The sequence below is a fragment of the Hylobates moloch genome, unplaced genomic scaffold (genome assembly GCF_009828535.3).
Source record: "Hylobates moloch isolate HMO894 unplaced genomic scaffold, HMol_V3 SCAFFOLD_7, whole genome shotgun sequence".
NCBI lineage: Eukaryota > Metazoa > Chordata > Mammalia > Primates > Hylobatidae > Hylobates > Hylobates moloch.
The window spans coordinates 14,510,921-14,523,756 of record NW_026652282.1 but is presented as its reverse complement, the minus strand read 5'-3'; the positions used below and the strand labels follow the sequence as shown (position 1 = coordinate 14,523,756).

General features: G+C 47.2%; 1 protein-coding gene across 2 annotated transcripts in view; it reads left to right on the top strand.

Annotated features, from left to right (window-relative positions):
- The window catches only part of RAI2 (retinoic acid induced 2), a 63,306-nt gene extending 56,375 nt beyond the window's left edge, over positions 1-6,931 (top strand). The window contains exon 2 of one of the 2 annotated variants that reach the window (XM_032756646.2): positions 4,944-6,931. In XM_032756646.2, the coding sequence (XP_032612537.1) occupies positions 4,968-6,560 (1,593 nt within the window). In that variant the 5' untranslated portion in view covers positions 4,944-4,967 and the 3' untranslated portion in view covers positions 6,561-6,931. The remainder of the gene's footprint in view (positions 1-4,943) is intronic. The other variant, XM_032756647.2, reaches the window with a different exon arrangement.
- The last annotated feature ends 5,905 nt before the right edge of the window (positions 6,932-12,836 follow it).

The following is a 12,836-nucleotide window of genomic DNA, read 5'->3' as shown; positions in this document are numbered from 1 at the left end:
ATGGTTTGGCTTTGTATCCCCCCCCAAATCTCATGGCAAATTGTAATCTCCAGTGTTGGAGGTAGGGGCCTAGTGGGAAGTGATTGGACCATAGGACTTCCCCCTTGCTGTTCTTATGATAGAGTTCTCAACAAAATCTGCTTGTTTAAAAGTGTGTGGCACCTCCCCCCACCTCTTGTCGGCCACGTGAAGATGTGCTTCTTTCCCCTTCACCTTCTGCCATGATTGTAAGTTTCCTGATCCCCAGAAGCAGAAGCCTGTATGGCCCACAGAACCGTGAGCCAATTAAACCTCTTTTCTTAATAATAAATTACCTAGTCTCAGGTATGTCTTTATAGGAGTGTGAGAACAGATTAATACACCCCAAAAGTCTGCAGGCAGAGCTACTCTCCCAGTCCCTCCGTACCTCCTCATCTGTCCTGGGCCCTGAGTCTTTTCCCCACTGTCTCCATACAGGGGACATATGGGCTACATGGGGTTGAGGCCCTAGCAACTGGCTGCAAACCAAGACAACGAGGTCTCCACGGTCTCCAGCAACTTGCAGATCCAGGTTGCCTGCTTCCTACCCAGCCACACTGTCACTGTTTACTGACCTCCACTCCCACACCCCCAGGGATAATGGGGGCAGGCAGAATGGATGGGTGCCCTGATTTAAACCCATTTGAAAATGTTTTGCGAAACGCAAATGAAATGTTCCCTGTCACCTCTGAAGAAATTCATGCCCCCTGGGCTTGAGCATCAGCCGGGTCCTGTGATGCTCCTTGATTTGAAGAGGTCCCCCACCCACCCCAGGCCTGAGCTAATCAGCAGCTTGGCTGAGTGGAGAGATGGGCCTCCACCTTCTCTCCAGTCATTATCTGGCTACTTGGCTTGTCCTCAGGGACACAGACTTACCCTTTGAACCCACGATTCATGAGCTAGTTTTGTATTCTTACGGCATCTCTGAGGCTTCCAGTATTAGCCCCTGCAGCAGCAACACCCACTATGCTCCCACTGGATGCACCCAGACCACCTCAGCTGCTGACTCAGAGTCAGAGCGGGGTGCTTGCTGGCAGGTTAAACAGCAAGAGGAGGAGATGTCGCGAGAAAGACGGAACGAGGCTTTCTGGGAGGTGGGAGGGTGCATGATGAAGGCCAAGTTCATGTTCCTTTGCCTGGGTGTCCTAGGGCAAGCGCCATACTTGGTGGGGACTAGGTGGAGGCAGGCAAGCCTGTCTCAGGGCCAGCAGCTCTCTAGGGAAAAGCCCAGGGCTACTCTCAGACCTGCTTTGGCTGAGTAGTCAGGCAGATCTGGAGCTGTCCTGTTGAAGGAGGTGGAAGTGAGGTTTGGGCCAGGCAGAGGTTTTTCCCCTCTGCCCTGAGATCCTGCATACTGCTCCCCTCCACCCACACCTTGGCCTGTCCTCTGTCCTTCAGCCCACTGGGCCTCAGCCTTTTTCCCAGAGACTTGAGTCACAGCAGGGGATGCAAGGGCCTCTCTGTAGCTTGTTGGTGCTGAGATGCCCTCCAACCCATGTGACATCTGTCTCTGGAAGGCAGGCTGGGGACAAGTGAGTAACCAGAAGTAGGCTGAGAGGATGGAGGCCCATCAAGCCCTCCAGTAACAGAACAGTAGCCACTTCGGGCTGCAGTCCCCAAGGACAGGAGGAACTCCAGTGACCAGAGGGACAGGCGAGTCCCCTTGTGGGGGAAAAAAGAACAACAGTTCAATGACTTTACTGGGAAGGACCTGGCCTCCACTTTGAAGAAATGTGATGCTCACGTACAGTTTCCTGCATGCCTCTGCAGGCACATGCACTCGGTGTTGAAGGACAGGCTGTGGGGACTGCTTTTGCCAGGAAACAAAATGCATGGAGGGGCGTGGCCTTCACAGCTCTCACAGTCGAAGGGAAGCCTGGGAAGCCCAGCCTTTATGTACCTTTAGGCTAGTTATTTAATCTCCCTGTGGAATCAGTTTTTCCACCAACAAGATGGGCATAATTGTAAGACCCCTCTGGCTGGGTTGTTCTCAACAGAAGGCCTGGCAAATGGCAGATGCTCAATGAGTTGTAGCTCTTGCCATCCATGGGAGGAACAGGGGCCTGAGGGAGGCCGCCTGCCCTGGAAAAGTCCTCTTTTCACTTTCTGAGCAGGACTGTTCTGGGAATGTTAGCAGGCCTAGACCAAAGCCAGGCAGGGAAGGGATTGAGGTTTCACAGGAAATGATGAGAGCTGGTACCTAAGCTGAAGGTGTGTGCAAGGAGCAGGTGGAGGAGGCATCCAGAAGTTTGTCTTCTTTCCTTTGGGAGGGGATTGAGAGGAGCAGACAGGGAGGGAGAGAAGCTGCCATTTCTGCAAGGGTGGACAGATGCAGCTGTTATGAGAAAGCTGTCTCACAGCTGGATAATCCTAACCCCACAGGAAGACCAAATGTGGCACAGAACATGTCTTGACTTCTATAGCTGCCCTTGTCCTCACCAGTCCTACTGCAGCTTCCCTTCAGCCTTTTCTTACCCTTCCCCAAGGGTTCTGGCCACTGTGAGGAACAAGGATCTGGCCTTAGGTTCTCAGGGCCTTCATGGGGCTTTGTGCAAGTGGCCAACAAATATTTGTCCTGCTGATGTGGATGCCTCTCCTGGCATAACGTTGATGCCTTTGCATGCCAGCAAATCTCTGGTCAAAGACGTGTTGCCTCCACTAGACTATAATGTCCATGAAAACAAGAACCTCGTCTGTTTCACTCAGGATGAGTGAATGAATGAATTCATGCATGCATGCATGAATGAATAGTGTATTAGAGGCCAGGTGCAGTGGCTCACACTTGTAATCCCAGCACTTGGGAGGCCGAAGCGGGAGGATCACTTGAGGCCAGGAGTTCGAGATGACCCTGGACAACATGGTGAAACCCCATCTCTACTAAAAATACAAAAATTGGCTAGGCATGGTGGTGTGCACCTGTAGTCCCAGCTACTCACACTGAATAGGACGGAGTTGCATGACCAAATCACACCACTGTCTGTCCGGTCTGCAGACAAACCTCTCAAAAAAAAAAAAAAGAAAAAAAGAGAAAAAAAGACATATTAGGGGCATCCTTCTGGCTGAACCAGACCCTTCAGCTAGGGCAAGCCCCCTCAGCCTCCCTGGGCCAGGTGCCTCCCAACTCTGTCCCAAGGGGGTTACTGGCCAGCATGCTGGGTCACTTCATGGCTTCCAGAGGGAGACACGCTCTGGATCCTGCCAAAGGTGTGGCCTACCTGTCATTCTCCACAAAGTTGTTTGCACAGCATCCTTTCCCTCCCCGCCTCTCCTCCTGCCTCAGAGAAACTCCTTGTTCTGTGCATATGACACATTCTGATTGCCTGGAAATACCACAGAGTTGTTCATTTGTTAAAGCTGCCTTACTGTAGTGAGACATCATTTGTTTATTTCTTATCTTTTTTTTTTTTTTTAAAGGAGTCTCACTCTGACACCCAGGCTGGAGTGCAGTGATGCGATCTCGGCTCACTGCAACCTCCACCTCCTGAGTTCAAGCCATTCTCCTGCCTCAGCCTCCCGAGTAGAGTAGCTGGGACTACAGGCATGCGACATCATGCCCAGCTAATTTTTGTATTTTTAGTAGAGATGGGGTTTCATCATGTTGGCCAGGCTGGTCTCGAACTCCTGACCTCAAATGATCTGCCCACCTCAGCCTCCCAAAGTGCTGGGATTACAGGCATGAGCCACTGCACCCGGCCTTGTTTGTTTATTTCTAGCCCCATGGTGTGCTGGGCCGCCTCTTTCTTGTTTTGGAGGTTGTGTTGGTAATTTCAGGGTGAGGAGAGGAGGACGAGCTGACCACAGGACTAAAGTCTAGGCAGTTGGGATAGATGAGGTAAAAAATCTCAGTTGCCCAAGGCCTGCCCAGTGAAACTGAGGATTATTGAATTATTTTTGAGCCCAACCAGACTCCAAGGCTGCTCAGATCCCTGAGTTAGACATGGTGCCTGCCTTCTCCATGGTAACGAGGCCAAATATGGACAGGTTTCCATGGAGAGCCCTACCGCATCTGCAGCCCTGCTTCCACCAGGAAGCACATGCGCTAGGTGCCTTTGGCCTCTCAGGAGGTGGCCAGAGGTCTATGGGAGGTGCCAAGGACATGGAGAAAGTGTGCCTGACCTTTGAGGATTTTCGTTTCCAACAAGTGTTCCATCTCCCCAGCCCTCGGCTCACCAATGCCCTCTTCCCCTTGGCAGCTAGATATTAGGAGAGGCCACAGATCAGATAGATGAGCTGATTGGGGACGTGCCAGTGGACCCAATGACCATTCATGCAAGTCATCATCCCATCTTCACCTTGCCCTGGGGAATGGATTTTGCTGTTACTGGAAGAAATGGGAATGTCATTGGTCAGAGGGAGACAGAGAGACAACTGCAATGACCCTTGTGTAAATGGACTGCTCTTCCTTATCAAACCTCTTTTGGAAGAATGATTGCTACAGAGTATTTAAAATGCCATTTTCCATAGTCATAGCATATTCGTATGTGACAAGGCATTATTTTTTTCCTTAAAGGAAAGTAAGTCTTCACTGCTTATTTGAATTTGAACAAGTCAAATTTCTGCATATCTTAACTGTCTGACATAGCAACTTGGACTGAAACTTCGTTTTTGTTGAAGGCTAAACATATTAAGCTGAGAATTAGGCTTAAAAAATGCCCGGTTTAACTTCACTTGGCTATTTACTGATTACATCATCTGTATTTATAGCTTAATCATCTGTTAAATTGGGGTTCTCCACGCACACATGATCATGTGGTTGTGTTTGTATATATTAGGAGATATCTACAACTTGAACATATACATAGAGATATGGGTTATGCTCCCAGGTTAACTAAAATGTGGAAACTTTCTAAAGATGTGAGAGAGCTCTTAAGGCAATTATAAATAGTCTTTTAAGGAAGATTCATATTGTGTGTTCTGTGTTGCAGGCCAAGTGGCATCAGAGCTGAGTCATGGACGACCTGCAGTCCCAGAACCTCTCCATGGACATGACTGACTCCCCTCCTGCCTTGGCTAATAACAGACTGGAGAATGGCATGGCTCAGCTGATCACCACCGAGGCCTGGAACATCAACTCCACTGACCTGGTAAAGAAGGCCCTGGTGACCGTGCCAGCCCCATCCATTCTGAACCCCCCTGCCGAGTCTCAGAGTGGCATGGCTCTGAAGGTGGCGGCCACTGTGTTGCAGCCCCTGTGCCTCGGGGAGAGCCCAGTGGTGATGCCCATTCACATGCAGGTGGAGGGAAGCTCCGCACCAGAGCTCAATCCCAATGGCAATGCCACCTACGTCATGACCACCCAGGGCCCCGTGCAACTGCCCGTGGTGCTGGAGCAGCACGTCTTTCAGCACCTCAACTCCCCTCTGGTCCTGCCGCAGGAGGCCCCATGCTCCTCCAATACCATCCACAACAACCTCTTCCAGGGAGCGGAGGACCCCGAGGCCCAGCCCCAGCTCCTGGACCTGAGGATCCCCAGCCAGCCGCAGGAGCCCACTTTGCCATTTGAAGCTGTGCTCCAGAATTTGTTTCCCTCCCAGGGCACTCTCGGGCCCCCACCCTGTCAGCCTCCTCCTGGCTATGCCCCTGTGCCCCCCCAGCCTTTTAGCTCCCCCTTGTCTCCCCTGGTCCCACCAGCCACCCTCTTGGTGCCGTATCCTGTAATCGTCCCCTTGCCTGTGCCAGTCCCTATTCCCATCCCCATCCCGGTGCCTCAGAGTTCTGAATCCAAGTTCAGCTCCAGTTTCCCCAAGCCACCATCTTCCTTTGGCCTGCACCCCTTTAAAGGCACCCAGACCCCCGTGGAAAAAGATGAACTGAAGCCCTTTGACATCCTCCAGCCTAAGGAGTACTTCCAGCTCAGCCGCCACACGGTCATTAAGATGGGAAGTGAGAACGAGGCCCTGGATCTCTCCATGAAGTCAGTGCCCTGGCTCAAGGCTGGCGAAGTCAGTCCCCCAATCTTCCAGGAAGATGCAGCCCTAGACCTGTCAGTGGCAGCCCACCGGAAATCCAAGCCTCCCCCTGAGACACTGTATGACAGTGGTGCATCAGTGGACAGCTCAGGTCACACAGTGATGGAGAAACTTCCCAGTGGCATGGAAATTTCTTTTGCCCCTGCCACGTCCTGTGAGGCCCCAGCCATGATGGATAGTCACATCAGCAGCAGTGATGCCGCTACCGAGATGCTCAGCCAGCCCAACCACCCCAGCAGCGAGGTCAAGGCTGAAAATAACATTGAGATGGTAGGCGAGTCCCAGGCGGCCAAGGTCATTGTCTCTGTCGAAGATGCTGTGCCTACCATATTCTGTGGCAAGATCAAAGGCCTCTCGGGGGTGTCCACCAAAAACTTCTCCTTCAAAAGAGAAGACTCCGTGCTTCAGGGCTATGACATCAACAGCCAAGGGGAAGAGTCCATGGGAAATGCAGAGCCCCTTAGGAAACCCATCAAAAACCGGAGCATAAAGTTAAAGAAAGTGAACTCCCAGGAAATACACATGCTCCCAATCAAAAAACAACGGCTGGCCACCTTTTTTCCAAGAAAGTAAATAATGGCTTTTTAAAATTTGTATGATTATAATATGGGGAAAGGTGCATTGGTTTTATAAAAAGGCATTTAAAACAAATTATCTTTGTTAATTATTTTGGGGAGTAGTTGGGAAATGGAAAGGTGAATTGGCTCTAGAGGCCCTGTATGCTAGTATCATTTTCTTTTTTAATTTTTGACTTTTCACAAATGAGTAAATAAGAGCAACCTATTTTTCAAGCAGATTGCACATTTTTTGCAGCTTTAATGGAATATTGGGTGAATTAGAGGGGTAAAAAAAAAGCTATTTTCATTGCCACAAAGTGCTTTGATGATGTAATACCTAATAAAGGGTAGGATGAATATTTCACAATAAATGTTTGTTTGCACTAATTGGTTGCAGTATTCCATCATTTATAAAATTTACATTCCTTAACTGGCATAATTTGGCCAAAACTCTTGCTTGTAAAAAGCTGTAAGTTATCTGTGATTAGAGACCTAAGCTTTTCAGGCATATTGGAAAATATTGCCCTATGCCCCAGTAAAAGAAGGGTTAGGAATATGGATGACCTTGAGCAAGTCATTTCCCACTTTGGCCTTGGGTTGTTTTTTTTTTATTTCATTTGTAAAATAAATAAATAAATAAGTGGCAAAGAAAAGGGACAGGGAGGTGAGTTTCAAGTGCCCGAGGCTCCTTCCGGTTCATATAGTTCTTGGGTGTGTAGAATTCTGTGCCTGGACCTTCCATAGTGTAAGACAAGACAAATGTCTCACAACAAAAAAGTAACCTGCTTCCTTCCCACCAACCAAAAGTTTAGTTGGAAATGCCCTTCTTTTCAAGGGTAGTAAGAGCATTGTTCTCAATGATTGAAAATCTTGCAAGTCAGAAGTAGTGGCGCAGGCTAGTGGATCAAGAGATGGCTCATACTTTTTCCCAGCCTTGGATAGAGATCTTTGAGGGTGGAGCCAGGGAGAGAAGACAAAGTCATTCTTTTCTAGTTTAGCCTGGTGATTATCAAATGGGGTGATTGTAACCCCCGGGGGATATCTGGCAAAGCCTGGAGACACTTTTGGTTGTCGCAGCTCCAGGAGAGATTACTACTGGCATCTAGTGGGTAGGGGTCAGGGATGTTGCTAGACATTCTATAACACACAGGACAGCCCCTAGACCCCAACAAAGAATGATCTGACTTGAGATGTCAGTTGTGCTGAGGCTGAGAATTCCTGGTTAAGCCATTTCTTGATGGACAGAAACGATGCGCGTGGAAGGAGACTGCAGCTCTACCCTGACAGCAAAGGCCACCCACACAAATGAGGAACTGGAGGAACTGTGAATCTGCATTTAAAATAGACCTGCTAGGTGGCACAGCACACTTGTGTCTGAAATTGTGCTGGCAAGAGCCTGATGATTGCACGCCTGCTTTTAAACTTAGAGCTCTTTTTTTTTTTTTTTCACTTCTTGCAATTAGTACGTATCCAGCTGTTACAGGGAGCATGAACAGGAGGAAAAGCAGTTGTGAGACTGTTCTTTTATTGCCAGGCCCTCCGTGTACAGGGTTACAGCTTTAGCTGGCCCTGTATCATACACCCAGAGTGAATTTTCTTTCTCCTGCTCTTTTCCTGTGTTGTTAATTTTTTTTCCAAAATGTGACCAAGTAGCTGTTTCTTGTCAGGCTGACTAGTCCCAGGCTATAGCATCAGCCACACGCCATCCTTTCAGCATCTACATGGCACAGTCTTTTTTTCCATTTTTATTCCTAGTGTGGGTTTCTGGCCATGTTTCCCGAGCATAGCACATGTCTTCTGGTTTCAAATGGAACACAAAGGTGCATGGGCACCAGCGTTTCCCATTCGTCAGCTGTCATTTCTCCCCATGCTTATGGTTATTTCCTCCTGCCACTGCAGTGGTGGGTGGCCTTCCTACACCAGCTGATGGGGCCCGTGTCTTTGCAATACGCTGGGAACAGCTGCCAAGTCTCTGGCTTTCAGGGGACAAAATTCACCATTTGCCCTTTAGAAGCAAGTGCTTAAAGCCGAGTGACATACAAGAGAAAAGGAAGGCAATGGTAGCCTGTAATTACCTTATAAACCTCAAGCCACGTGTTTCTCTTTGTTGTATCTGGGAAGCGCTTTTCCTGTTCTTTTCCTGTGTTGTTAAAATTTCTTTTTCAAAATGTGACCAAATAGCTGTTTCTTGTCAGGCTGACTAGTCCCAGTCTATAGCATCAGCCAGACGCCATCCTTTCAGCTTCTACAAATGGCAAATTTTATCCCCTCAAAGCCAGAGACTCAGCAGCTCTTCCCAATGTATTGTAAAGACATGGGCCCCATCAGCTGGTGCAGGAAGGCTGCCCACCCAACTTGAGACGGCAGCACTGGCTGGATGAGAAAGGCTGGCTACACAGCCAACCCTGGGTTTTGAGCCAGTGTGGAAAAACTCCCATCCCTGGGATAAATTCCTGGGGCAGGCCTCCCTACCCGCCCCAGCCAAACCCATTTATGATCCTTCCCATTCAACACTGGGAGCCTTTGGGGATGAGGCTATTGTAATGGGGACTGGCTGTGGCATTGGGAGGCTTGCCCATTGAGCCCTGTGAAGGCTGCACACCGAGTGTTGTGTTGGGATCAGGGTTGTGCCACTTGGGCAGCAACACCCTCTGCCTGCCCCTCATCCAGGCGTTTGATGGAAACTGGGATCCAGTCAGCTTGGCTATAAGCCGGCCAGGAATTAAGAGAAGGGAAAGCACCCATTGTTGTGGCCCCAGTGAGCCTAGGGTTCCCTGGTGGTTCAACTCCATGCCCCTTCTCCAGTCAGGAGTATGCAGCCTTTCACACAAACCTTTGAGTAAGAGCCATTAGCTCAGAATCATGGTTCCTGGACAGAGATATGTGATCCCCACAGGGCTCACAAAGAGGGCCACCAGCACACTCTCAGGCCCTGTGGTTTTTCTGCTTGATTCGGCCAGCTGTGATCACTCTTATCTCCCACTCCTCACAACTATGTCCAGTTCACCTACTCTCAGGTCTCGGCCATACAGGATTTCCAGCAGGCTTTTCCTCAAGACTTGATTTGTCATCTCTTTCAAAAATGCTTTGGGCCAACCAGCATAAAGATCAGCCTTTCAGGAAATAGGATTAGTCACCAGGAATGTTCAAATTTGCTCAGACGTGTCAAGATGGCTTCAGCTGGCTTCAGTTCAGAAATTATAAGAAATTGGAGCAAGTTGTGAAGATCTGTGTTTGTGGGTAGTGATCATCCTGGCAGAGGAAAAACGAGTAGCTCTAAAGAGGGGAAAAAAAGAAAGTTTTAAAGAAGGAACAAGTACTGTCCTAACCACGGAAGTCCTTGACAGTGAGTAGAATATTCTGAAGTGAGGTCAAAGATTTGTTTAGATTGAAAGGCAAAAGTCTCACACTTTTAGCATGAAAAAATAGGCCTACAACAGTAAAAACTCCAAACCAAAAGAGAGAAGGAAGGAAGGAGGGAGAGAAGGAAGGAAGGAGAGAGACAGGGAGAGAGGGAGAAGCCAATTACTGAGAGAATATGTCAATTTACTCATTATCTTCATAAGGAACATAATTAATACAACAGGACAGGAAAGGATTTAGATTCATTTTACAAGTGAGGAAATTGAGGCTCAGAAGAGCTTTCAGGTTTTAAGCATCAACAACTCAAAAATATGTACTTTGTCGTAGTCTTAAATATTGGGTCTGAAGCCCAATGAACCCACAGGAATTTGGACTCTTTAGGGGCAAAAGCCAGGATGAATTAGCAGAGAGTCTGAATTACAGATTTTTCTTCAATTATTTTCAAGACCATTCCAGTTAGCTGGAATGCCCAGAGCACTTGGCACAATGGTGAGGAGGTGATTTCAAGCTGAAGGGTGGGGAAGCCAAGCCTCTAAAAGCCACACTCGAAAGCTGCTAAGCCGAAAACTTTAACAGCAGGGAAAAAAAGTGTAAGAGGTCATTTTAGCAGACTTTACTCCTCATTAAATAAAACAAAGCAGTTTTCCACAACTCACTACCACCAGGTCAAATAACTCACCTCCCACATCAGCAAGACAAAATAGGGTATAGTTGAGGTCCTTAGGGTGCTATTTTAACAAACTGATCATTTAATTTAATTAACCCATATTGGTTGACACTATTATAAGTAGTATATATAAGTGCTTGAAAGAAGTAGTTCCAAAATATTGCAAATAATCCACCTGCAACTGTTATTAGACCAAGGGATTTCTAAGTAAAGTGAGATTTTAGTTATGCCCTGCTGAGGTTAGAAACAAGTCCGAGTTAAAGGTGATGAACTCTTGAGGTTTACTATAATTAATTCCACTTGTAGGTTATTTTCCATCCAAATGTATTCTCTGTATACACTCAGATAAAACTGTAGGCACCTGCTGGGCACAGTGGCTCACACCTGTAATCCCAGCACTTTGGGAGGCCAAGGTGAGAGGATCACTTCAGCCCAAGAGTTCCAGACCAGCCTGGGCAACATTGCAAAACCTTGTCCCTACAAAGAAATATATATACACACACACACAAAATTAGCCAGCCATGGTGGCACCTATAGTCCCAGCTACTCGGGAGGCTGAGGTAGGAGGATCACTTGAGCTGGGAAGTCCAGGCTGGAGTGAGATGGCACCACTGCACTCCAGCCTGGGCAACAGAGCAAGATGACCCTTCCAAAAAAAAAGAAAAAACACCTGTAGGTTCACTCTGCTAAAAAAAGATGATAAAGGCCACCAGGAAACAGTCCTCCCCCTGCTTAATAATGTTGTAAATCTAAAGTTTGGTAAGCCAGGCAATTCGTAAGGATGTAATAAACACTTATTACATCACAGCTCCATGTGATCAGTCCAGAATGGTATTGGGAAGGTGGTTTTTCCCAATTTATGGTCTCTTCAAGTAAGGAACTTGAAGATTTTTTTTTCAGTGCAGAAATTGTTATTAGGACTCATTTCAAATCACATTTAGAAACACTGCAATGAACAGGGGCTGAATTCTTTGACAGCAGGAACTGAATCTTATTTCTTTATCTCAAGGTTTGTCAATCTTGGCACTATTGACATTTGAGGCTAGATGATTGATTCTCTTTGTGGGGGGCGAGGACTGTCCTATGCATTGCAGGATATTCAGCAACATCCTTGACCTCTTCCTGCAAGATAACAAAAATGTCTGCAGACATTGCCAAGTGTTCCCTGAGTGGTAGCGTCATCTTTGATCCAGAACCACTGCTTTATCTCTAGGGCCTGACACCTGGCCCACAGCAGGGGCTCAAAAAGTCCTTGATGAATGAATGCAATCAAGAAACAATGAGGAAGAGGAATCTGTAGCTGTAGCTGTGGTTTCTGATGCCTCACTCACATTTTCTGATTTACTACCATGAGGCTGATCTGATCAGGAAACTTACTTGGTACCATTGTTCACCCATCCATAGGGCTGTCATTCATTCGACATGCTATGGGCACTTTAGAAGCTTCTCTCCAGTAAACAGGGGTCAGCAAGACTACCCCCATCTCACAGAAAAGGTAGGCACTCTGCCAGTCCTAACAGGTTCCTCATTATTTTACAAACACAAAACTGGAAGGACTTACTCATTATTCAAATCTCACTCCATAAATTGGTCTTATTTCCAAGGACAGCATAACCCCATCCACCAGGAGTTTACAAACATTGCCAGGAAGTTTTTTTTTCCTCTCATGTTTTACCTAAATCCTTTTTGCTGTAAGTGAGCCCAGTGTTTTGTTTGTCTTTAATGGAAACAAAAGTCAAACCTCCTTCTTTTAGTAGTTCCCAATTTAAGCACTAGACCTTTTTGCAGCCTCCTATCCTCAAGACTCAAGGATCCTGTCTCTTCTCACTTTCTCCCACTTCCTATCTTACAACCTTTTGTCATCTTGGTTGCTCTTTCCCCAATTTCTTCATCTACTTTGTAGAATCAAGAACTCCAGGTAGGTGATGAAAAGTTTCTAAAATTCCTTGTGGCAATGGTTGTACAACTCTGTGAATATACTTTTAAAACTTTGAACTGTACACTTTAAAATGGGTGAATTGTTATGATATGTGAATTATATCTCAACAAAGTTACTTTTTAAGAAATAATAAAAGAATCCCAGATAGAAATTGGGAACTGATTACGGGTTCCAGCAAATCCTCCTGGAACTGAATAGTTACTGCCCATCTTTGATAGTTATATCTGTTACTATGTCCCCATTTTCCATTGCCCCCCCATCTTTGATTGATTATATGCCCATTAATACCTCCTCATTTCCCAGGTTTTCTTGGCTGTCACAAC